The sequence below is a fragment of the Oncorhynchus mykiss genome, chromosome 10, assembly GCF_013265735.2.
Source record: "Oncorhynchus mykiss isolate Arlee chromosome 10, USDA_OmykA_1.1, whole genome shotgun sequence".
Classification (NCBI taxonomy): Eukaryota; Metazoa; Chordata; class Actinopteri; order Salmoniformes; family Salmonidae; genus Oncorhynchus; species Oncorhynchus mykiss.
The window spans coordinates 19,396,460-19,422,436 of NC_048574.1; the positions used below are offsets into that span (position 1 = coordinate 19,396,460).

A 25,977-nucleotide genomic window follows, 5' to 3' on the forward strand; every position below is an offset into this window, starting at 1 on the left:
ATATATATAATATGAAAAACATGCCCTTTTCAGGAAATGAAATACAGTTGGTCATGCTCAGATTTATTCAGCTTAAATCAGACATCTGATCTACATACACTACACTTCATCATTTAAATTTTTTCTAAATGTATTTGGAATATTAGTCATGTAACATAATACAGCCTGCCCTCTGCATAGCTTATGCATGGTATAACATCTGACTTTATTTGGGGCACTACAACTATCTGCATCCCTCCTCAATTATATTAAAAAAACATTACGCCCCCTCTAACAATGCCTCTGACTACAGCAAAGCAACAGGGTCCCTGAAGTACAATTATCACCTTAATAACATGGGCCACCGGCGAGGATGCTCAGTTGGTAGAGGATGATGCTTGTAATGCCAGGGTTGTTGGTTCAATTCCCATGGGGGACCAGTACAAAAAAAAATTATGCACTCACTACTGTAAGTCACTCTGGGTAAGAGTATCTTCGAAATAACTAAAATGTCAACCAAAAATAAATATCTACAAAGAAGAAACACCAATTCATTGAAAAAAAAAAAAGAATACCATTTGTGGACACTGGTAACCCTAGGTATTTACTTGGCCAGTGAAGCGAAAACTTTTAAATTCAGCTCAAAACTCCAGCATTTGGATTTGATATTAAATGTCTTATATGAACCTACAAGATAGAATGTCACCTGTTATTTGAGGGTGAATAAGGATGAGCGAGAAAGTTAGACGCACAAAGATCATGCCCCTAAAACATTCTAACCTCTCTCACCATTATCAACAGGGGAGGTTAGGGTATAATATTTATGCCTCTAACTTCCTCACTCATCATTACTCACAAATCATTCATGATTATCTGGAATCAAGCATCCACATTAATGTAGAAGTGTTCAGAAACATATCATATTCTTATTTACAATAGAAGTGACTCCAAAATGAAAAAATACATTATATACCATTACATTTCTATTGGGCACAGAGTAATCTGAAACACAACCTAAAAAAGCAAATGCATCCAACAAATTTGATGTAGCCATTGTGTGCTAGGAATATGGGACCAAATACTAAACTTCAAAAAATGTAATACACTAAGTGAATTTGTCTAAAAACGTGTGACACCTTCAAAAATGGGGGGACTAGATACATAAAATGCTTTCATTTCTAGATAGTGTTAAGGGATTTTTTTTATCAATAATGACTAATTATGTATACATTTCAAATCAGGACTGACTAATCAGAATACTATTATGTTACTGTATAGATGGATGAATATTATTTTAATCCGAGTACTGAATATAATGTGTGTAAATATAATCAAGAATTAGAACAATGACTGTCTGTTCCTTGGTAGAAACGAATGAACTTATTGTCAGACTGGCTAGAATGCTTATCTACACAGGAAGACCTTGGCTTGGTCATAAATTATCTAAATTGGTGGGAGACGATGTAGGAAGGCTTGAGAACTATACTGCCATTGTACCGGAGTGGGGGAGAGGCGGGACAGTTTGAAACCTAATGATGTCATTTTCCGTTTATAACCTGTTGTAAATTGTATCATGTTCAGTACTCTCAAAAATAAACGCTAGTGCTTGATTTTGAGACAGGTGTCTGCCCATTTTATGCAAATAAGTAAAAAAAAACACCCCAAAATAAAATAAAAATATTTTCGGCTCATTTGATTTCAAATCCAAAAAGCTGGAGTATAGAGCCAAATTACATTTTAGCTTCTCTGCCAAATAAATATGTAGGAGAGTAGGTAGTGTGCCACTAAAAGGGATACATTTACAATCAAAGTCACACGTGAAAACATTGGGTGAGCTCGTTTTGCATGGCTCGGTCCCCTGGCTGTTTGTCGCGTGGGAGGAATTGGCGCTCAACTTGCAATTTAGGAGCCCGACGGCAAAAGTCAAAGCCCCTGTTATGATACCGATGGTTTGTCGGGATAGATGGTTCCTACGATTGTACAGCTCCATCTAGATGTCGCGTCGAGGACAACAGTTGTTGACAAACGTTGACAAATCTAGCCACAACCGTAAAAACGTTTAGTCCAGACAAACCATCAGTATCATCACATACCCTGCTCAAAATTGACGACGAGGCCGGCTAGGAGGGGTGGAATCAAAAACAAAACAATGAAGTGCACATGGAGGATACAAACTAACTTCTAATCATTGATCAATAAACATTTCAACAAACATTTGCATCAGAGACAAATGGAATAATGTGATGGTGCAGTCTGAGAATTTTTTTGATCAGTCAGCAAACTTTTTGTTGGTGATGACATTCACCTCCACAGCCCTTGATTACCTTGAAACTCCTCCTTTACTGCTTATGTAGTTTGGCATCCCTCGGCTGTGCAAAATGAGCTCCCCCGAATTCAACTTGCCCAATACTGGTATGTGATGTCAACTGGAGGGGAGATTGGGGAAAGGCACAGTGTGCACAGAATTGTAATGATAAAACATGAAAGATGCACACAGCACTGAGAGGGGCTATAAGAGAGACAGTCAATAAAAAAAAATGTTTTAAAGTGTATTTTTTGGGGTTTAAAAGAGAAAGAGCTTTGCGGTCACTTGAGGAAGGGACATGTTTTCTCTGTCAGACGGTCCCAGAATATCAATGGCCCCTTCCTCCTTTTTCGGCTCCTTTCATCCGCTGGTGACGAGGTATGGATCCATTAAGGCTGAAGGATGAAAGGACCAGTACTGTATGAATCACGGCGTGCCTCAGGGATTATTACTGGGTCATTTTTCCTGCGCCCTTCCTCGCAGGTGTGATACGGTCTCTTGTCCCAGGCGGCCACTCAGATTTCTTTGAACCTGCAAACACAAGGTTAGATTAGCCTATTTCAGAATGGACCGAATGCAAACCTATTCCGGGTATTAACATAGGCACCAGATCATTGGATCTGATTAATTCAATGTCATTTCATATTTGAGGACTGGCGGTGTAGGAACAACCACAGAATCTTCAACTGAGTATATCTGGCTACCCGGATAAAGCACTAAATAAACTTCAGTTAGTGCTAAATACGGCTGCTAGAATCTTGAACCAAAATGTTTTATCATATTACTCCAGTTCTAGCCTCTCTACACTGGCTTCCTGTTAAGGCAATGGCTGATTTCAAGGTTTTACTGCTAACCTACAAAGCATTACATGGGCTTCCACCTACCCATCTTTTCAATTTGGTCCTGCCGTACATACCTACACGTACGCTACGGTCACAAGACGCAGGCCTCCTTACTGTCCCTAGAATTTCTAAGCAAACAGCTGGAGGCAGGGCTTTCTCCTACAGAGCTCAATTTTTATGGAATGGTCTGCCTACCCATGTCAGAGACGCAGGCTCGATCTCAAATTTCAAGTATTTATTGAAGACTCATCTCTTCAGTAGGTCTTATGATTGAGTGTAGTCCAGGAGTGTGAAGGTGAACGGAAAGGTACTGGAGCAACGAACAGACCTTGCTGTCTCTGCCTGGCCGGTTCCCCTCTCTCCACTGGGATTCTCAGCCTCTAACCCTATTACAGGGGCTGAGTCACTGGCTTACTGGTGCTCTTCCATGCCATCCCTAGGAGGGGTGCATCACTGACGTGGTCTTCCTGTCCGGGTTGGCGCCCCCCTTTGAGTTATGCCGTGGGGGAGATCTTCTTGGTCTATACTCGGCCTTGTCTAAGGATGGTAGGTTGGTGGTTGAAGATATCCCTCTAGTGGTGTGGGGGCTGAGCTTTGGCAAAGCGGGTGGGGTTATATCCTGCCTGTTTGGTCCTGTCCGGGGGTATCGTCGGACAGGGCCACAGTGTCTCCTGACCCCTTCGGTCTCAGTCTCCAGTATTTATGCTGCAGTAGTTTATGTGTCGGGGGGCTAGGGTCAGTCTGTTATATCTGGAGTATTTCTCCTGTCTTATCCGGTGTCCTGTGTGAATTTAAGTATGCTCTCTCTAATTCTCTCTCTCGGAGGACCTGAGCCCTAGGACCATGCCTCAGGACTACCTGGCCTGATGACTCCTTGCTGTCCCCGGTCCACCTGGCCGTGCTGCTGCTCCAGTTTCAACTGTTCTGCCTGCGGCTATGGAACCCTGACCATGTTCTGTTATAATCTCCACCCGGCACAGCCTGAAGAGGACTAGTCACCCCCCATAGCCTGCTTCCTCTCTAGGTTTCTTCCTAGGTTTTGGCCTTTCTAGGGAGTTTTTCCTAGCCACCATGCTTCTACACCTGCATTGCTTGCTGTTTGGGGTTTTAGGCTGGGTTTCTGTACAGCACTTCGTGACATCAGCTGATGTAAGAAGGGCTTCATAAATACATTTGATTAATTGATTGATAAAATTAACAAGTCAACAATGGCACCTAGCCTACTCACAATTTTGCTGGAGAGAGGCTAATGCTATTGACTTATTTTGGGAGGTGGAATAAATGGGGGGCAGCATAGAGCCATGAGGTGCACAATTGTTGTTGGGGATGGAGTCTTGCTTTATTTGAAAGCAACATTATTTCACAGGATGTGAGGGTTAGTTTGGAACTTGGAATGAAAGGGACAGCGTGTGGCCAGCGCGATGCGGTTGTGGATTATCCACCATACAGCTTCCTTTAACCTTCAACACGGTCTTGTAGCACAAAAAAACAGACACCTTGGCTGGTAGTGCAACTGTATTATGACAAACCCAAACACATTACACTGTGTATTATGCTATCATTTAATGGTGAAATGGTGCCTGAGAAATTGAAGCTGTGTGTCTTTTTGACCATTTGAAAACATAGTCAGGAACTTAAAACCTCTATAGGATCGGTGTTAAGCTAACATAGGCTAATGTGATTAGCATGAGGTTGTAAGTAACATGAACATTTCCCAGGATACAGACATATCTGATATGGGTAGAAAGTTTACATTCTTGTTAATCTAACTGCACTGTCCAAGTTACAGTAGCTATTACATTGTGCTATTGTTTGAGGACCGTGCACAATTAACTTAAATGTATTAGTAAACCAATTAGGCACATTTGGGCAGACTTGATACAACATTTTGAACAGATTGGATCAGTCTAAAACTTTGCAAATACATTGCTAAATCTAAATTTCAACTGGGCTAGAATAATATACTATGGCCTTTCTCTTGCATTTCAAAGACGGTAAAACATTTTTTTTTAATATATGTACACTGCTCAAACAAATAAAGGGAACACTTAAACAACACAATGTAACTCCAAGTCAATCACACTTCTGTGAAATCAAACTGTCCACTTAGGAAGCAACACTGAATGACAATAAATTGCACATGCTGTTGTGCAAATGGAATAGACAACAGGTGGAAATTATAGGCAATTAGCAAGACACCCCCAATAAAGGAGTGGTTCTGCAGGTGGGGACCACAGACCACTTCTCAGTTCCTATGCTTCCTGGCTGATGTTTTGGTCACTTTTGAATGCTGGCGGTGCTTTCACTCTAGTGGTAGCATGAGACGGAGTCTACAACCCACACAAGTGGCTCAGGTAGTGCAGCTCATCAATGCGAGCTGTGGCAAGAAGGTTTGCTATGTCTGTCAGCGTAGTGTCCAGAGCATGGAGGCGCTACCAGGAGACAGGCCAGTACATCAGGAGATGTGGAGGAGGCCGTAGGAGGGCAACAACCCAGCAGCAGGACCGCTACCTCCGCCTTTGTGCAAGGAGGAGCATTAGGAGCACTGCCAGAGCCCTGCAAAATGACCTCCAGCAGGCCACAAATGTGCATGTGTCTGCTCAAATGGTCAGAAACAGACTCCATGAGGGTGTTATGAGGGCCTGACGTCCACAGGTGGGGGTTGTGCTTACAGCCTAACACCGTGCAGGACGTTTGATATTTACCAGAGAACACCAAGATTGGCAAATTCACCACTGGCGCAGTGTGCTCTTCACAGATGAAAGCAGGTTCACACTGAACACATGTGACAGAGTCTGAAGATGCCGTGGAGAACGTTCTGCTGCCTTCAACATCCTCCAGGATGACCGGTTTGGCAGTGGGTCAGTCATGGTGTGGGGTGGCATTTCTATGGGGGACCGCACAGCCCTCCATGTGCTCGCCAGAGGTAGCCTGACTGCCATTAGGTACCGAGATGAGATCCTCAGACCCCTTGTGAGACCATATGCTGGTGCGGTTGGCCCTGGTTTCCTCCTAATGCAAGACAATGCTAGACCTCATGTGGCTGGAGTGTGTCAGCAGTTCCTGCAAGAGGAAGGCATTGATGCTATGGACTGGCCCGTCCGTTCCCCAGACCTGAATCCAATTGAGCACATCTGGGACATCATGTCTCGCTCCATCCACCAATGCCACGTTGCACCACAGACTGTCCAGGAGTTGGCGGATTCTTTAGTTCAGGTCTGGGAGGAGATCCCTCAGGAGACCATCCACCACCTCATCAGGAGCATGCCCAGGCGTTGTAGGGGGGTCATACAGGCACGTGGAGGCCACACACACTACGGAGCCTATTTTTGACTTGTTTTAAGGACATTACAGGCTGATCCAACTTTGATGTAGAGTGGTTTTCCACTTTAATTTTGAGTGTGACTCCAAATCCAGACCTCCATGAGTTGATAAATTTGATTTCCATTGATAATTTGTTTTATTTTAGTGTTCCCTTTATTTTTTGAGCAGTGTATTTTTAAATACAATTATTTGCATTATCTTTACCAGATCTAATGCGTTATATTCTCCTACATTAATTTCCACAAACTTCAAAGTGTTTCCTTTCAAATGGTATCCAGAACATGCATATCCTTGCTTCAGGTCCTGAGCTACAGGCAGCAGGATTTAGGCATGTCATTTTAGGCGAAAATTGAAAAAAGGGTGGAATCCTTAAGAGGTTTAATGCAATAGCTTCCCGGACCATCTACATTGAGCCTTTTTGCACTAACTTCTTTTACTCATCACATACGCTGCTGATACAGTTTACTATGTCACAATATCAACCTCAATTACTTCGTACCCCTGCACATCGACTAGGCACTGGCATTGTGTATTTAATATTCGTTTTTGTTTTTTACATTGCTATTATTTCTCCATTTTCTTTTTCTCTGCATCGTTGAGAAAGGCCTATATGTAAGCATGTCACTGTTAGTCTACACCTGTTTACCAAGCATGTGATGAACACACACAGCAAAAAAATAAACATCCCTTTTTCAGGACCATGTGTTTCAAAGATATTTGGATTTTTACAAATTAACTTCACAGATCTTCATTGTAAAAGGTTTAAAACACTGTTTCCCATTCTTATTCAATGAACCATTAATGAACATTCACCTGTGGAACAGTCGTTAAGACACTAACAGCTTACAGACGGTAGACAATTAAGGTCACAGTTATGAAAACACAAGAGGCCTTTCTACGGACTCTGAAAAACACCAAAAGAAAGATGCTCAGGGTCCCTACTCATCTGTGTGAATGTGCCTTAGGCATGCTGCAAGGTGGCATGAGGACTGCAGATGTGGCCAGGGCAATAAATTGCAATGTCTGTACTGTGAGACGCCTAAGACAGCGCTACAGGCTGGACAGCTGATTGTCCTCGCAGTGGCAGACCACGTGTGACACCTGCACAGGATCGGTACATCCGAACATCACACCTGCGGACAGATACTGGATGGCAACAACAACTGGCCGAGTTACACCAGGAACACACAATCCGTATCAGTGCTCAGACTGTCCGAAATAGGCTGAGAGAGGCTGGACTGAGGGCTTGTAGGCCTGTTGTAAGGCAGGTCCTCACCAGACATCACCGGCAACAGCGTCGCCTATGGGCACAAACCCACCATCGCTGAACCAGACAGGACTGGCAAAAAGTGCTCTTCACTGACGAGTCGCGGTTTTGTCTCACCAGGGGTGATGGTCGGATTCGCGTTTATCGTCAAAGGAATGAGCGTTACACTGAGGCCTGTGCTCTGGAGCGAGATCGATTTGGAGGTGGAGGGTCCGTCGTGGTCTGGGGCGGTGTGTCACAGCATCATCTGACTGAGCTTGTCATTGCAGGCAATCTCAACGCTGTGCATTACAGGGAAGACATCCTCCTCCCTCATGTGGTACCCTTCCTGCAGGCTCATCCTGACATGAACCTCCAGCATGACAATGCCACCAGCCATACTGCTCGTTCTGTGCGTGATTTCCTGCAAGACAGGAATGTCAGCGTTCTACCATGGCCAGCGAAGAGCCCGGATCTCAATCCCATTGAGCACGTCTGGGAACTGTTGGATCGGAGGGTGAGGGCTAGGACCATTCCCCCCAGAAATGTCCAGGAACTTGAAGGTGCCTTGGTGGAAGAGTGGGGTAACATCTCACAGCAAGAACTGGCAAATCTGGTGCAGTCCATGAGGAGGAGAAGCACTGCAGTACTTAATGCAGCTGGTGGCCACGCCAGATACTGACCGTTACTTTTGATTTTGACCCACCCCCCTCCTTTGTTCAGGGACACATTATTCCATTTCTGTTAGTCACATGTCTGTGGAACTTGTTCAGTTTTTGTCTCAGTTGTTGAGTCTTGTTATGTTCATACAAATATTTACACATGTTAAGTTTGCTGAAAATGAGAGGATGTTTCTTTTTTTGCTGAGTTTATACAGACTACCGTTCATAAGTTTGGGGATCACTTAGAAATGTCCTTGTTGAAAGGCAAAAAAAATTGTCCATTAAAATAACATAAAATTGATCAGAAATACAGTGTAGACATTTTTTATGTTGTAAATGACTATTGTAGCTGGAAACGGCTCATTTATGAAATATTTACATAGGCATACAGAGGCTCATTATCAGCAACCATCACTCCTGTGTTCCAATGGCACGTTGTGTTAGCTAATCCAAGTTAATAATTTTAAAAGGCTAATTGATCATTAGAAAACCCTTTTGCAATTATGTTAGCACAGCTGAAAACTGATTAAAGGAGCAATAAAACTGGCCTTCTTTAGACTAGTTGAGTGTCTGGAGAATAAGCATTTGTGGGTTCGATTACAGGCTCAAAATGGCCAGAAACAAAGAACATTCTTATGAAACTCGTCAGTCTATTCTTGTTCTGAGAAATTAAGTCGATTCCATGCGAGAAATTGCCAAGAAACTGAAGATCTGGATCTGGATCTTGAAGGAAGGCAGGCTATCACTCAATTTTACAACGTCATGCCATACCCTGTGGACGGCGCTTAACTTGAGCCAATTTCTTGCTACAACAGGACAATGACCCAAAGAACAGCTCCAAACTATGCAAGAAATATTTGGGGAAGAAGCAGTCAGCTGGTATTCTGTCTATAATCGAGTGGCCAGCACAGTCACCAGATCTCAACTCTATTGAGCTTTTGTGGGAGCAGATTGACCCTATTGTACATATGAAGTGCTCATCAAGCCAATCCAATTTGTGGGGGATGCTTCAGGAAGCATGGGGTGAAATCTCTTCAGATTACCTCAACAAATTGACAACTAGAATGCAAAAGGTCTGCAAGGCTGTAATTGCTGTAAATGGAGGATTCTTTGACGAAAGCAAAGTTTGAAGGACACAATTATTATTTCAATTAAAAATCATTATTTATAACCTTGTCAACGTCTTGACTATATTTCCATGGAAAACAAGGAAATTTCTAAGTGACCACAAACTTTTGAACGGTAGTAATATATATATATATATATATATATATATATATATATATACACACACATATACACACACAGTGCCTTGCGAAAGTATTCGGCCCCCTTGAACTTTGCGACCTTTTGCCACATTTCAGGCTTCAAACATAAAGATATAAAACTGTATTTTTTTGTGAAGAATCAACCAGAAGTGGGACACAATCATGAAGTGGAACGACATTTATTGGATATTTCAAACTTTTTTAACAAATCAAAAACTGAAAAATTGGGCGTGCAAAATTATTCAGCCCCCTTAAGTTAATACTTTGTAGCGCCACCTTTTGCTGCGATTACAGCTGTAAGTCGCTTGGGGTATGTCTATCAGTTTTGCACATCGAGAGACTGACATTTTTTCCCATTCCTCCTTGCAAAACAGCTCGAGCTCAGTGAGGTTGGATGGAAAGCATTTGTGAATAGCAGTTTTCAGTTCTTTCCACAGATTCTCGATTGGATTCAGGTCTGGACTTTGACTTGGCCATTCTAACACCTGGATATGTTTATTTTTGAACCATTCCATTGTAGATTTTGCTTTATGTTTTGGATCATTGTCTTGTTGGAAGACAAATCTCCGTCCCAGTCTCAGGTCTTTTGCAGACTCCATCAGGTTTTCTTCCAGAATGGTCCTATATTTGGCTCCATCCATCTTCCCATCAATTTTAACCATCTTCCCTGTCCCTGCTGAAGAAAAGCAGGCCCAAACCATGATGCTGCCACCACCATGTTTGACAGTGGGGATGGTGTGTTCAGCAGTGTTGCTTTTACGCCAAACATAAAGTTTTGCATTGTTGCCAAAAAGTTCCACTTTGGTTTCATCTGACCAGAGCACCTTCTACCACATGTTTGGTGTGTCTCCCAGGTGGCTTGTGGCAAACTTTAAACAACACTTTTTATGGATATCTTTAAGAAATGGCTTTCTTCTTGCCACTCTTCCATAAAGGCCAGATTTGTGCAATATACGACTGATTGGTGTCCTATGGACAGAGTCTCCCACCTCAGCTGTAGATCTCTGCAGTTCATCCAGAGTGATCATGGGCCTCTTGGCTGCATCTCTGATCAGTCTTCTCCTTGTATGAGCTGAAAGTTTAGAGGGACGGCCAGGTCTTGGTAGATTTGCAGTGGTCTGATACTCCTTCCATTTCAATATTATCGCTTGCACAGTGCTCCTTGGGATGTTTAAAGCTTGGGAAATATGTTTGTATCCAAATCCGGCTTTAAACTTCTTCACAACAGTATCTCGGACCTGCCTGGTGTGTTCCTTGTTCTTCATGATGCTCTCTGCGCTTTTAACGGACCTCTGAGACTATCACAGTGCAGGTGCATTTATACGGAGACTTGATTACACACAGGTGGATTGTATTTATCATCATTAGTCATTTAGGTCAACATTGGATCATTCAGAGATCCTCACTGAACTTCTGGAGAGAGTTTGCTGCACTGAAAGTAAAGGGGCTGAATAATTTTGCACGCCCAATTTTTCAGTTTTTGATTTGTTAAAAAAGTTTGAAATATCCAATAAATGTCGTTCCACTTCATGATTGTGTCCCACTTGTTGTTGATTCTTCACAAAAAAATACAGTTTTATATCTTTATGTTTGAAGCCTGAAATGTGGCAAAAGGTCGCAAAGTTCAAGGGGGCAGAATACTTTCGCAAGGCACTGTATATATATATATATATATATATATATATATATTTGTAATATATAAATAATTATGATCCAGTGTCTAATAACACCAACTCTAGTCATCCATTCAAAGACAATCACGTCTCAAGTCCTATGGGAACCTGGTGGAAATATACAACTCTCAAGACGCAATCAAGGTCCCAGGTTAATCGTGAATGACAACTTCTGATTTTTAAAAATAGCCTGAGGTGCAATTGCGATTTTCCCCTTAAAGCTAGCCAATTAATCAGCAGCCTGGAGGCCACTTTGGAGTAGAATAATGAGCACCCTTAACCTCTAGGGAAAGGCTAATGTATAAAGCCCTGGGGAGTAGCTCTATTTGTGGCTTTGACCTGTATTTAAAGGAATAGACATTTTAGTCCACACTCAAGTTCAATTGCATTTTGCCCCTTTTAAGTGGAGTAGCCAGTATTTGTTCACTTCTTGGATAAAATGGGTATGATTTTATGACTAACATGACTAATTGCACTTAGTAGCCACTTTATCATAAGAAAAGGAAACCAGCTTTGGGTTTCCTGTTTGGTTATATGATTCCCAGCGGTGTAGTCGTGAGCGGCTTACCCTCTATGTCTGGGGCTGTGTCCACACCAGCCCCTCACCTCTTTATACACCAGCCTGGACAGCAGCTGGAAAACAGGGAGACAGCACACTTAACACGGCTTACTAAAATAGATCTATGTTTTTACACATATAAATATAAAAAATATATATGTAACACAATTTAAAAACAGTCCCAGAACATTAATCCTCCACCAAACTTTACAGTTGGCACTATGCATTTGGGCAGTTAGCGTTCTCCTGGCATATGTCAAACCCAGATTCGTCCGTCGGACTGCCAGATGGTGAAACTTGATTCATCACTCTAGAGAACGTGTTTCCACTGCTCCACCCACCAATGGCACCCACCCCACTCCACAGTACGCTTAGCATTACACATGGTGATCTTAGGCTTGTAGGAGGCTGCTCGGCCATGGAAACCCATCTCATGAAGCTCCCAATGAACAGTTCTTGTGCTGACGTTGCTTCCAGAGGCCGTTTGGAATTCAGTAGAAGTGTTGCAACCGAGGATAGACGATTTTTAAACGCGACACGCTTCAGCACTCGGTGGTCCTGTTCTGTGAGCTTGTGTGGTCTACCACTTTGTGGCTGAGCCGTTGTTGCTCCTAGATATTTCCACTTCACAATAACCGCAATTACAGTTGACCGGGACAGCTCTTGCTTGCAGGGCAGAAATTTGACAAACTGACTTGTTGGAAAGGTGGCATCCCATGACGGTGCCACGTTGAAAGTCACTGAGCTCTTCAGTACGAGCCATTCTACTGCAAATGTTTGTCTCTGGAGATTGCATGGATGTGTGCTCGATTTTATACACGCGGCTGAAATAGACGAATCCATTAATTTGAAGGGGTGTACACATACCAAATTATACTTTTGGCCATGTAGTGTATCAAGGGTATCATTCATTTTGTACACAATCCACAGGTGTAGCACCTTCTTTGAACATGTGGCAAAAATCTTGCAGTGGTTTATAAAACATGTTAATAAAAACAAAGATGAAAAACTAACCAAACAGGCGAGGATATCAGCAGTGATCAGCATGTAAAAGACATTGTTCCATCCCGTCGGAGAGATCAGCCCTGCTAACAGAGGACCTAGGGCGGCACCTAGAGGAGAGTCAGAAAATAAGAGTCAGGGGAACCCAAGCACCTAAAACCAGGACTGGATATACAATCTGATTTGGGACAACAATCATAAAAAGTCTGCCTTTAGAACACTACATGATTTACAATAGAAAATCGTTTTGTATGAGCCATGGACCTTGTACATAAACTGTATACAATTTGTAATTGTCACATAACACTGCAATGACTGAGCATTGAAGTTAATCTCTCAAAACACAGAAAACCTAAAATAAAAACCTTCCTTCATGCATTGACACAGGCACACAAAGGCAACTTAGCACCACCAACCCATTACTAGTTACCATTACAAGCATCAAATCTAAAAACAACAATATCAAAGAGTACCAATCCCCCGTGTGTGTCCTAGAAATTCCCCACATACCTATTGACCCTGTGCCGTCAATAATTGCAGTGACCGTTGACAATGCTCTAGAATTTCCTCTCAGGCTCTCATGCGTCCCCTATGAAAGGAAAACCCTAATTTTGAATCAACATTCAGCATAAAAGACTTGGGCTCTTTCCAAATGTTTCTCTCCTCAATTCCTTGTGTTCTCTCTCCTCTGCCTCTTCTCAAAACGTATGGAAGGTGAAGGTCTGACGGGAGGGACCTTGGGATCTTCTTCTCCAATACGGTTTGAGAAAGAGGCGAGGGAGATAGAATGCAAGGAATCGAGGAAAGACGCTTTAGAAAGTGTCTTGGACTAACAGGGAACCTGGGGAATTTGGGGTGAGAGGGGCAATGACGGGCTTATCTCCTGTGTGACTTCGGGAGAGCTGAGGACTTCATGTGAGAAAGGCATGCAGCAGTGCAGTCTGGGGTGGATGTGCTTACCAGGTCAGCAGACACAGCAGTGGTGATGAGGGCGTAGGGTCCATTCACCAGGGCTCCGCACACCAACAGCATCCCTACAAGGCAGAGGAAAACAGCAACAAGTGGATCAGGCATGTACAGTACGCTAGCTAGCAGACAAAGGCTATTTTTAATAAGCTTTTCATAGTGATATTGTGGTTGTTATGTTGGTTGCGCCGATTGCAAGTCGTTGATAAGAGTGTCTGCCAAATGACAAAGTGTAAATGTGAAATCCACAGGCTACACAAACACAACCGACACACAGTAAAGACAATGTGTTAAATTGGAGCATTTATATAGTTTTCAGTAAGAGGCGTTGAAACCAAAATAGCTCCATGGCTTCAAAGTCAAATTTCATACAGAATAACTTAACTCTTACCGATTGTGGTTGCTAGGCTATGCTGTCCAATGTGGTTGTACAGGAACAGCTAGGAAAGCAACAAAAAACAAACATTTAGACTGGATCGTGGGTCAAATGTGTCACTTTTGAAGGATTTACTAACCCACATGCAGACCCAAAGGAAAACATTGAGCTATGCTGAAAAACGGATTGACACACTACTGTAAAGGAGCTCACGGACTAACATAAAATGTTTTCAGGCTTGGGCAGCGGGTGAAGTTCACTGCCAAATCCAGAGTTCCAAGCACAGCCAAATTCCTTTTTCTGTGTCCATAATGCAGTCATATTTACATTGCATATATGTGATTGTGTGATCAAAACTTTGACATAGAGAATTGCCTCTTTTCATAAGTGAATATAAAGTGTCTAGTCCACATTTATAATTCAGGCATTTGTGCAGGCCTTTCCTTATCTACAGTATATTTTGCCCAGCACCGGTTTTCTAAAGTCTGGAATGTACAGATTTCCCTGTGGGCGGCGCTTAGAGACACTATAAATGGCCCTGGTGTTACACATGGTTAAAAGCCAGTGATGTCTTATGTGTGAATGCACACTCACCATAGGGGCAGCCAGAATTAACATGACACAGCAGGTAGAGGCTCTGCCCCCAGTTTGGTCCGACACCAGTCCAGCCACGATGCCCCCTGCAGAAACACAGCACACACCCTTAACACACAGGGGGAGACAGCAGTCCTACATTAATGATCAATATTATGGGAAGTGCTCTGACACCATACAGTGAGAGCCATAATTGACCAATTCTAATGAGAACTCTTCTGGCAGACTACTACAGCAGTTACTTGTTATGACTATGGTCTGAATTGTGTTACAAAATGGGATTTAAAATCGATTTCATTGTAAATGTTATAACTAAAATATAGTTGTTGCATAAGTATTGAGCTCCTTGAGTCAATACATGTTAGAAACACCTTTGTCTGCGATTATGGCTATGCGTCTTCTTAGGTAAATCTAAGAGCTTTACACACCTGGATTGTGCAATATCCAAGCTCTGTCAAGATGTTGGGGATCATGGCTAGACAGACATTAAGACTTTCCATAGATTTTCAAGCAGCTTTAAGTCAAAACTGTAACTAGGCCACTCAGGAACATTCACAGTCTTCTTGGTAAGCAACTCCAGTGTAGATTTGGCCTTGTGTGGTAGGTTATTGTCCTGCTGAAAGGGGAATTCCTCTCCCAGTGTGTTGGAAAGCAGACTAACCAGGTTCTCCTCTAGGATTTTGCCTGTTTCCATCCCGTTTCTTTTTATCCTGAAAAATTACCCAGCATTTGCCGTTGTCAAGCGTACCTATACCATGATGCAGCCACCACCATGCTTGACAATAAGGAGGCAGTTCCTCAGTGATGAGTTGTGTTGGATTTTCCCCAAACATAAGGCCTTGAATTGGGCTAAAGTGTGTATTGCTTTGTGTTTTTTTAGCATTATTAATTTTGTGCCTTGTTGCATACAAGATGAATGTTTTGTAATATTTTTTATTCTGTTCGTTGTATTCTCCTTTTTAGGTCATTATTGTTGAGTCACTACAATATTGTTGATCCATCCTCAGTTCTCTCATCACAGCCACTGAACTCTAGCTCTTAACATCCCCAATGACATGGTAATATCCCTGAGCAGTTTCATTCCTGTCCTGCAGCTCAGTTCAGAAGGACGACTGTATCTTTGATGTGTCTGGGTAGTTTAATACATAATCCATAGCATATTTATTAACTTGACAATGCTTAAAGAGATATTGTAAGTCTGATTTGTTATTGTTACCCATCTACCAATCACTGCCCTTCTTTATGAGGCTTTCGAAAAGCTCCTTGGTCTTTGTTTTTTAATCTGTGCTTGAAATTCAATACTTGACTGAGGGACCTTACAGATGTACTACAGTTGAAGTCAGAAGTTTACATACACCTTAGCCAAATACATTTAAAGTCAGTTTTTCACAATTCCTGACATTTAATCCATGTAAAAATTCCCTGTCTTAGGTCAGTTAGGATCACCACTTTATTTTAAGAATGTGAAATGTCAGAATAATAGTAGAGAGAATGATTAATTTCAGCTTTTATTTCTTTCATCACATTCCCAGTGGGTCAGAAGTTTACATACACTCAATTAGTATTTGGTAGCATTGCCTTTAAATTGTTTCACTTGGGTCTAACGTTTTGGGTAGCCTTCCAGAACCTTCCCACAATAAGTTGGTTGAATTTTGGCCTATTCCCCCTGACAGAGCTGGTGTAACCGAGTCAGGTTTGTAGGCCTCCTTGCTCGCACACGCTTTTTCAGTTCTGCCCACATATTTTCTATAGGATTGAGGTCAGGGCTTTGTGATGGCCACGCCAATACCTTGACTTTGTTGTCCTTATGCCATTTTGCCACAACTTCGGAAGTGTGCTTGGGGTCATTTTCCATTTGGAAGACTCATTGGAATGGCAGTCTTCGACTTGCAAGCTTCCCCCTTTTTCCTCCAAACATAATGATGGTCATTATGGCCAAACAGTTCTATTTTTGTTTCATCAGACCAGAGGACATTCCTCCAAAAAGTGCGATCTTTGTCCCCATGTGCAGTTGCAAACCGTAGTCTGGCTTTTTTAGGGCAGTTTTGGAGCAGTTGCTTCTTCCTTGCTGAGTGGCCTTTCAGGTTATGTCGATATCGGACTCGTTTTACTGTGGATATAGATACCTTTGTACCCGTTTCCTCAAGCATCTTCACAAGGTCCTTTGCTGTTGTCCTGGGATTGATTTGCACTTTTCGCACCAAAGTACACTCATCTCTAGGAGAGAGAATGCGTCTCCTTCCTGAGCGGTATGACGGCTGTGTGGTCCCATGGTGTTCATACTTGCGTACTATTGTTTGTACAGATGGCCGTGGTACCTTCAGGCCTTTGGAAATTGCTCCCAAGGATGAACCAGTCTTGTGGAGGTCTACAAAAAAGATTCTGAGGTCTTGGCTGATTTCTTTTGATTTTCCCATGATGTCAAGCAAAGAAGCACTGAGTTTGAAGGTAGACCTTGAAATACATCCACAGGTACACCTCCAATTGACTCAAATGATGTCAATTAACCTATCAGAAGCTTCTAAAGCCATGACATCATTTTCTGGAATTTTCCAAGCTGTTAAAAAGGCACAGTCAACTTAGTGCATGTAAACTTCTGACCCACTGGAATTCTGATACAGTGAATTATAATTGATATAATCTGTCTGTAAACAATTGTTGGAAAAATTACTTGTGTCATGCACAAAGTAGATGTCCTAACCGACTTGCCAAAACTATAGTTTGTCAACAAGAAATTTGTGGAGTGGTTGAAAAACGAGATTTAATGACTCCAACCTAAGTGTATGTAAACTTCCGACTTCAACTGTATGTATGGGGGACAGAGGAAGGGTTAGTCATTCAAAAATCATGTTAACCTCTATTATTTCTCACAGTGAGTCAAATCTTTCAGTTAGAATTGTTCCACTTTGACAGAGTATTTTGAGTAGATTGTTGACAGAAAAATGCAACTAAATCCATTTTTATCCCGCTTTGTAACACAATAAACTGAATAAATACAAGGGATATGAATACTTTTCCAAGACACTGTATATGGTCTGTTTTGTTATGACTGCAGACATGACTTGTTATACCTGTTTTGTTATGACAGCAGACATTATTTGTTATGACTGCAGACTTTACTTGTTATACCTGTTTTGTTATGACTGCAGACATTACTTGTTATGCCTGTTTTGTTATGACTGCAGACTTTACTTGTTATACCTGTTTTGTTATGACTGCAGACATGACTTGTTATACCTGTTTTGTTATGACAGCAGACATTATTTGTTATGACTGCAGACTTTACTTGGTATACCTGTTTTGTTATGACTGCAGACATTACTTGTTATGCCTGTTTTGTTATGACTGCAGACATTTGTTATGACTGCAGAAACCACTCATTATTTCTATGATTTGTTAAAACTACAGTGCAAACAAAACATCCAGGTAATCAGGGAAGAGCTTCCTGGTTCCTCATATGATCTTACAGATTATTGGGCTATAAGAAGGTTAGATAATGCCATATAAAATCCACCACAAAACTGTTAAGGCTTACCAACAATTCCTCCTACATCAAATAGTGTTGACATGTCCCCAGCTTCCTTGGGGTCAAAATGGGCTGAGGAAATAAACATTGGGAATTTTAAGTGACACAGTACGCAATTGACAGTGCATCTCACAATGCAAAGCAAATCATTATCAGCTTATAAACATTGTTAGCATTTGAACCCTCAGGTGAAATGACAACTGGAAACAAATAGGCGCTAAACTGAGTACGTACCAACGTTAGCAATGTAGAGAGGAAGCCAGTAGAGGAAGGTGTAGCTAACGAGCTTAGCGAACAGAAGACAGAGGGAGAACTCCATCACGCCCTGTAAGATAACACACATATTACACAGTCATAGCAACTGTCATAACAACAGTCAACTGCATTCATCTGGGTTTGGAGAGTAATTACAAACAATGAGTCACAACAGAGGTGAAACAGGAATTCAAGGCTTAGGTGCAATGACATAAAATTACAACACATTATTATGTTGATTGCCTGTGTCTGTTTTGCCAGAGGAATACTTGTGTACCATTTGATGAAATTCAGCAACTGAAAGGGCTTGAAATGAAAGTAGATTGTGATCCCCACTCACAGGTATCCTGAGGGCCCCACAGAAGCTGATGGCCTTGGTGTGCTCCTCTGCTGGCTCAGAGGAGATAGAGTTGGACTGGCCAGGACTGCTGAAGATCTCCTCATTACTGGATGAGTTCTGTAAGAGAGGCTCCTTCTCATTGTCCTCCTGTACATACACAGCAATTAGCATGGTTCTAACCAGGGCTGCAACTATTGACTGTTTTAAGGTTGAATAGATCTGTTTGACATTTATTTTATTACTCTATAATATCAAGTCTTACAAAGGAAAGTAATGTAATGACAAAACATTGGTCATCATAAAACAAAAATAAGGTCAAAAACTGGGCATTGCTGGTAGCCTAGAGGTTAGTGAAGCAGGCCAGGCATCATATCTCAGGTGCAACCTGCACTTACTGCCCTTGTGGCCTTTAGCAAGGCAGCCCTTCTCTATACTACTAAGGGCACCAATTACTTCATCTGTTCTTTGGTTGTACTTACATGGTGTTGTGGAGGGCTGCAACCGATATCTTCTGGTTCTGTGACAGAAAAAAGGTTTTGCTCACAAATATATTTTCATGTCAAAATACAGTCTTGGGACAAGCCAACTCTCATTTTACATGTCATCTTAATGTTAACAGTCTAAGTTTAAGATGAAATGCCTGCAGTGAAAACTCTGATAAATGCAACATGATCCTTTTTTCAAACTAGCTTAATAAAAATGTCTCCTCCATAATAACTGTATAGTGGCAATGAACATGTTGACTATGATCTATCAAGCTTCAATAGGTTGTAATGGATTACAGTCAGCACTATTGGCATGTTTTGAACAAGGTCTGGGCATATCCTTAAAAGCGTCTCAAAGTAGGAACTCTGATCTAGGATCAGGCCCCCTCTGTCCATTCATTATAATCTCAAAGGCAAAACTTCTAGATCAGCAATCCTACTCTGAGACGCTTTAAGAATACGGGCCAAGAGGTCAGACTCACTCTCCACCAGAAAGAAGAAACAGAGAACGCCAGTGGAGGCGATGATGATGCCAGGCACGATGAAGGACATGCCCCAGGCCGAAGATACGAAGACGCCAGCGATGAGTGAGCCCAGGATGTTGCCTACTGAGGTGTGGGAGTTCCAGACGCCCATGATGAATCCTCGCCTGGAGGGAGAGGGACAGACACATACAGATAGGATGGAAATGAGAGGTGGATTTACCTTGAGAAACATTGTACATCTTGACGGTGAACAGTGAGACAGCTTACTAAATACTGAGGACAGTTTTTGGCATTGGACGCCTGTTGCTTTTACTTTCACATCATGTGCCTGACTGTGAGCAACAGATAAAAACCCTGCACGAGATGGAAAAGAGGGTACTGATACTGCGTAGTCAGCATTGCTGAACCAGTCTACAGTAAGGCTGTCTCACTCACTTCCCTTTTCCGAACCAGTTCCCAACGCAGGCCACCACAGCAGGCCAGCCTGTCGTCTGCACCAGTCCATTCATTGCCTACGAAAGTAAGAGGGAGATTGAGGTATTTAAATTCTCTTATTTCAACATTAAATATGTCCCTACACCAGACCCAATGAGAGAAAAAGAGGGAGATAGAGATACTTTTTGTATCCCAACAAGAAAGAGAGAAAGAAAGGGATACAAATAAAAATAGAGAAGGGGGGTGGGCTGGTTTCCTACATTACATTCCAACAAACAGCCTTGAGAAAAGTACTGGCATTGAAACACTTTCAGCCTCCCTCACACTATCGCTGTCATATGATACTGAAACAGAGAGGGGCTACCTGGACTTGTGCAATAAGAAATGCCTAGCCAGTTGTAGCTCAATCTTGGGTGCAATGATCACGTTCCCACACTGACTGACTGTGTGGAGGCTCATTGATTTAACGCTACGTTAGTCTACATGATACACTAGTAAAGTAATAAATATATATAGCTGTGGGTTGTATTAGCCACGACTTACTGTTCTTTGTGCAGCTTCAAATGTTGAACAAAGTTGGAAATTGTTGCACCTCCGTCTAATTTTATTCCCGCATGTTTTGCAAGTTACAATCCGTTTTTTGTTGATACAGCATTGTCTTTATATCCAAAAATAATAATTTTGGCTATCATCTTTCCAAGGGCTCTATCTGAATTCACCCGCCAACGTTCCTCTGCAATGCCGCGCACAACTTTCTCTCAGCTGGCACAATTTGATTGGCTGCTGTCCGATTCAAACTGTAATCCGTTAAATGGCGAGTTCATGCGCTGCACACTTTATTTAATAGCATCATTTTGATATACTTGGGCTTGGGGAGGGTATCAAGTCAGGTCGAGTCATGAGGCTAAAATCCAAGTCAAGTCACGAGTCATTGGTGTCAAAGACGATTTTCAAGTCATCATATTTGTGAATCGAATCTGACTAGAGTCCAAGTCATGTGACTCGAATCAACACCTCTGGCTGTAAGTAGCAGTAGAAGTATTTCCCGTTAGTTTACTCCAGTCAGGGTAGGGATGGTAGTGTATAGCGAAAAAAAGTATATTTAATAAAACAATTAAAAAGGTAACTATGCTGCAGAGTGTGAGCAAGTGACTGAATGGTTTTGGAGGAGATTTAACCCGTACCTGGAAGAAGGCGTAGTACCATATTGAGTGGATGTTCAAGTAGAAGCCCAGGCCAAACAGACATGTGAAGAGACCACTGAGAAGCATACCGATGGTCAAGTAGTAGCGCAGGGGCACGCGCTCTCCAAATATCCCACTGTCAAACCGCACAACATCATCTGGTCAACTGCTTGTAGTGAGTTAACACACATATACAAAACACAATCAAATACATCATTCGGCCTACCTGAAAAACATGCCAATGGCATAAGCAACCAGGAAGGAGTTGTCCACAGCTCCAAACAGTGTCTTGTAGTTGTCCTGGTCTGGACAGAACAAGAGGACACTGAAAATATCAAAATGAAATCTGCTGTCCCATTCTACTGACATGTTGTGCATTCTAAATATTTGTTTTGTAAGCACTCAGAAAACTTTGGAAGAATTTCTGTTTCTTCTTAAAATTAACAAAGAACTCGAGTCAAGCAGAGGACTCACCAAAGGGCGCCCAGTCACACCAGGTTTCATTGTCAGTTCCATTGAGGTTTGGAGGTCGAATGAGGGTGGAACAATTTCTGTGCAGCTGACTCTGTACATGCATGGGGCAAAAAGCAGAGATTACACACATGGACACAAAACACTCAGCCTTTAAGATAACCTGCATAAAGATGGTAAAGAACTAAACGTCTCGAAAGAAAAACTATGAAATAATTTTCTCACAAACTATACTGAACATAAACACAACAGGCAACAATTTCAAATATTTGACTGAGTTACAGTTCATATAAGCTTTCACATGACTTGGCAAAGGCACAGCCATGGGTGGGCAAAGGCCTACCCACTTGGGAGACTGCCCCCAATCAGAATGAGCTTTTCCCCACAAAAGGGCTTTATTAAAGACAGAAATACTCCTCAGTTTCATCAGCTGTCTGGGTGGCTGGTCTAACGATCCCACAGGTAAAGAGGCCGGATGCGGCAGTCCTGGACTGGCATGGTTAAATGTGGTCTGCGGTTGTGAGGCCGGTTGGAAGTACTGACAAATTCTCTAAAACGACGTTGGAGGCGGCTTATGGTAGAGAAATTAACATTAAATTCCCTAGCAACAGCTCTGGTGGACATTCCCACAGTCAGCATGCCAATTGCATGCTCCCTCAAAACTTGAGACATCTGTGGCATAGTGTTGTGTGGCAAAACTGCACATTTTAAAGTGGCCTTGTACTGACCCGAGCACAAGATGCACCTGTGTAATGATCATGCTGTTTAATGAGCTTCTTGATATGCCACACCTGTCAGGTGGATTGATTATCTTGGCAAAGGAGAAATGCTCACTAACAGGGATGTAAACAAATTTGTGCACAACAGAAATAAACTTGTGTATGGAACATTCCTGGGATCTTTTATTTCAGGTCATGAAACATGATACCAACACTTTACATGTTGTTTTTATATTTTTGTTCAGTATATAGTCTTAACCATTGTAGTGCGGCTCGAGTGTTCTAGGGATTTTGTGGTCTAGAACACCTAGAGATGTAACAATATAAAGCTGAACAGTGTGGCCATACATTTCAATAACGTATAATACAGGTTTGTGGAGTCAGTGTATCACCTTAATGATGCTGATGGGTTTCCGGGAGAGATGGTAGCTGGTATAGAAGAGGAAAGTGAGGAAGAGGGTGAAACCTCGGTACCTGGACAGAGAGAGTAGAAGAAGAGCTCATTCTAATGTTATCCAAAGCAAATACCATGCCATGAACTTCGTCCTCTTTGTAAGTCAAAGCACACCCTCTACAGATTTTAGGACAATCTCTTTCTTTCACATGGTCTAGACTAGAAGTCTCCAGGGATGTTAGCATCATAGGTTCTGGAAGGAGGGAGAGGGGAGAGAGACCGAGAGGCAGGCTTCAAACTACCATTCTGGAGAGGGTTCTGGGGAGAACACAAAACCATTGTTCACATGGACTTGTCTGTACAGTAGACAGTACACATAAGCGCTTTTTTTTGTGGGAACCTGACATGGAAACAAAACCGGGTATTCAGAATAGTTCTTCAGTGCTGGGACCAGTACAGGGACCTGGCTGCCTCATGACACTAGGTGCACACTGCACAGGAAGGCAGCTAGTTACAACCCACAGACACTGCATGCTCTGTACTGACTGTTTACTTTTCCTGGAGTGGAAAGGCAGGTTTTACAATGAGTTAGATTCCGTTAACACCTCACTTACAACCTGGTGTAACCTCCTCATCCCCAGGCTAATTGCACACAACACATAGAATTCATCTCAAATTAAACCATATTAGTCCTACTTTTGACCATGTGCTGTGGTCAAAAGTGGTACACTACATAGGGAATTGGATGCCATTTCAGACTCTCAGCCATTTGGGAGGAAGTATAGTGCCTGAGACTAAACCTGCTGTGACCTTTAACCCTTTACTGGATCAGTGACAGCAATAATGCAGAAGGTTTTGTTGATTGCCGAATAGTTACAGAAATCCAATAGCCTTCACCTAGGATGATTGCATGTAACATTCTATGATTGTATTTGCAAAAAGAAGCATTGACATATTTTAATATGGGGTTTAACTATACCTAATGAAACACTCAAATTAAATCTAGACGGTTGACTAATTCCTAACATTCCAGAATGTCAGTATGTCAGTAATGCATAGATAGAATGACACCAAATCTCTCGCCAATCATTGACATCTAGCTGATTAGGGACAAAACCGCCGTTTCCCCTCCCCCATCATCAAAGTACATACTGTAAAATTCAATGCATTTAGTTTTGTTTACATAAAGGGTGTCACAATATAATTCAAAGACAGTGTAAACTTACCAGCTGTCTCTTGAGAAGGACGTGATCAGTCTAATGCCGGGAGCCAAAGAAGACCTCATCTTTGGTGTAGTAGCCAAAACAACTTCGTAAAACTTGTTAAAAACCGCTTACAATTTTCTCTAAGACATGGCTTCAAAAGTTATATCGGGTGCCTTATATACACCCAATTGATGATATAGTATTTGTACAAAAACTAGGACTACAAAAAAAATCTCTAAAAGTAGCTAAAAACACATTTAAACGATTAAGTTTCGTTACATGGGACAGCTTATTCTCTCACAGGCTCTCGCTTAAAATTTCTTTCCACTTGTCTTTGATTAAAAACACACCGATTTTTATTTTCTTTAAAAAAAATGCATTTAAAATATAAAGAACAAAAACACTCCGAGCACTGATCAAAAAAGTTTGAGCCGCTTTGCTATTCCTGCTTCATGATGATGTGGGTGAATCTCCACAAACAATGAATTCCCATCGATTTCCATACTTGCTCGAGTCCGCTGATAGCGTTATAAAAACCGGTTCCTATAAATACTCTATGCACTTCTCTACCGTGTCACATGGAAATGTGTACATATGTTAACAGATTGTGTCCATAATAGTTTGAAGGCAGTCCTCCCCTAATGTTTTCCAAACTCAGGCAAAACGCCTCAACAAAATCTATATTCCGAAGTGTGTGGACACGTGTTTCCCGTGTCTGACGTCACAGAATTAAAGGAGCGATGATTGAATGGGAAAGTTCGTTTTACATGGCCCGTTGCCTTGGTTGGGCAGAGTTTGTATAGTCAGTCCATTCTATTGTACTATAATGTAATCGCCACTCAACCGGGGCACCGGGCTATAAAAACAATATCGTCCATTAACTCTTCAAATAGCAGAGAAGTACGGTTTGTCTTTCTTGATGTGTTATAACCTACTTACAGCAGAAAATGAAAATACGCAAAAATGGCTATATTTTTTAATGCAATCTCTAAAATTACAAATTTAAACGTTTCTTGGGTCATGTTGGGAGAGATTTTCAGCACAACACCGGCAAGGTGGAAAAATCAGCCGTTCTGCCCTTGAGCAAGGCAGTTAACCCCCCTAACAACACCTGCTCCCCAGACGCCGATGACATGATTGATGTTTTTAAATATCACTGATGAAGGATTTTGAGGCTGATTCCCTGACCTGTCAATGTTTTTAATTTGCTATTTTATACGCTTGTGAATTCAATGGTTTTTACTAGATTACTTGTAGTTTTTCATGTTGTCTGTCTGTATTTTTTTTTAATGACTTGGTGCTGCCCATCTTGGCCAGGGAGCTCTTGAGAAATAGATTTTAATCTCAATGAGCCCTTCCTGGTTAAATAAAGGTTAAATAAATAAAACAAAGATGTCAATTAAGGCATCTCTGATTTCAGAGGGGTTGGATTAAATGCATAAAACACTTTTCGGTTGAACGCCTTCAGTTGTACAACTAACTATATATCCCCCTTCCCCAGAAGTGTACTGAAAAGAACAGTGTGAAAATAAAATATTATTCATTACAGTTTGTGAAAAGGTTACTGATGCACAAACACCTTGTGGGTGGTCATGATGAGTGAGTCTCATGATTAGAGTTTATAAACTGTGTTACAGTTAGAGTGAAAAAACACAGCAGAATTTCAAATAAAATGTTGAGAA

At 41.8% G+C, this 25,977-nt stretch overlaps 1 protein-coding gene across 3 annotated transcripts; it reads right to left on the reverse strand.

Annotated features, from left to right (window-relative positions):
• Positions 1-51: 51 nt before the first annotated feature.
• On the reverse strand, positions 52-25,022 carry slc37a2 (solute carrier family 37 member 2). Of its 3 annotated transcripts, none has more exons than XM_021617681.2 (18): positions 24,317-25,022; positions 23,089-23,170; positions 21,981-22,071; positions 21,733-21,811; positions 21,507-21,642; positions 20,323-20,399; positions 19,885-20,051; positions 19,397-19,434; positions 18,918-19,034; positions 18,557-18,647; positions 18,332-18,394; positions 14,797-14,882; positions 14,218-14,266; positions 13,821-13,894; positions 13,371-13,449; positions 12,873-12,970; positions 11,868-11,932; positions 52-2,815 (listed from the first exon to the last, which is right to left on the reverse strand). In XM_021617681.2, the coding sequence occupies exons 1-18, from the start codon at positions 24,373-24,375 to the stop codon at positions 2,800-2,802; spliced, it is 1,467 nt and encodes a 488-aa protein (XP_021473356.1). In that variant the 5' UTR covers positions 24,376-25,022; the 3' UTR covers positions 52-2,799. The 3 variants fall into 3 exon arrangements, 2 of the variants coding, with proteins under 2 accessions (XP_021473356.1, XP_021473355.1); XM_021617680.2 differs by having other exon boundaries at positions 18,918-19,064; positions 24,317-25,021; XR_002474960.2 differs by lacking the exons at positions 52-2,815; positions 13,371-13,449 and having other exon boundaries at positions 18,918-19,064.
• Positions 25,023-25,977: the final 955 nt, after the last annotated feature.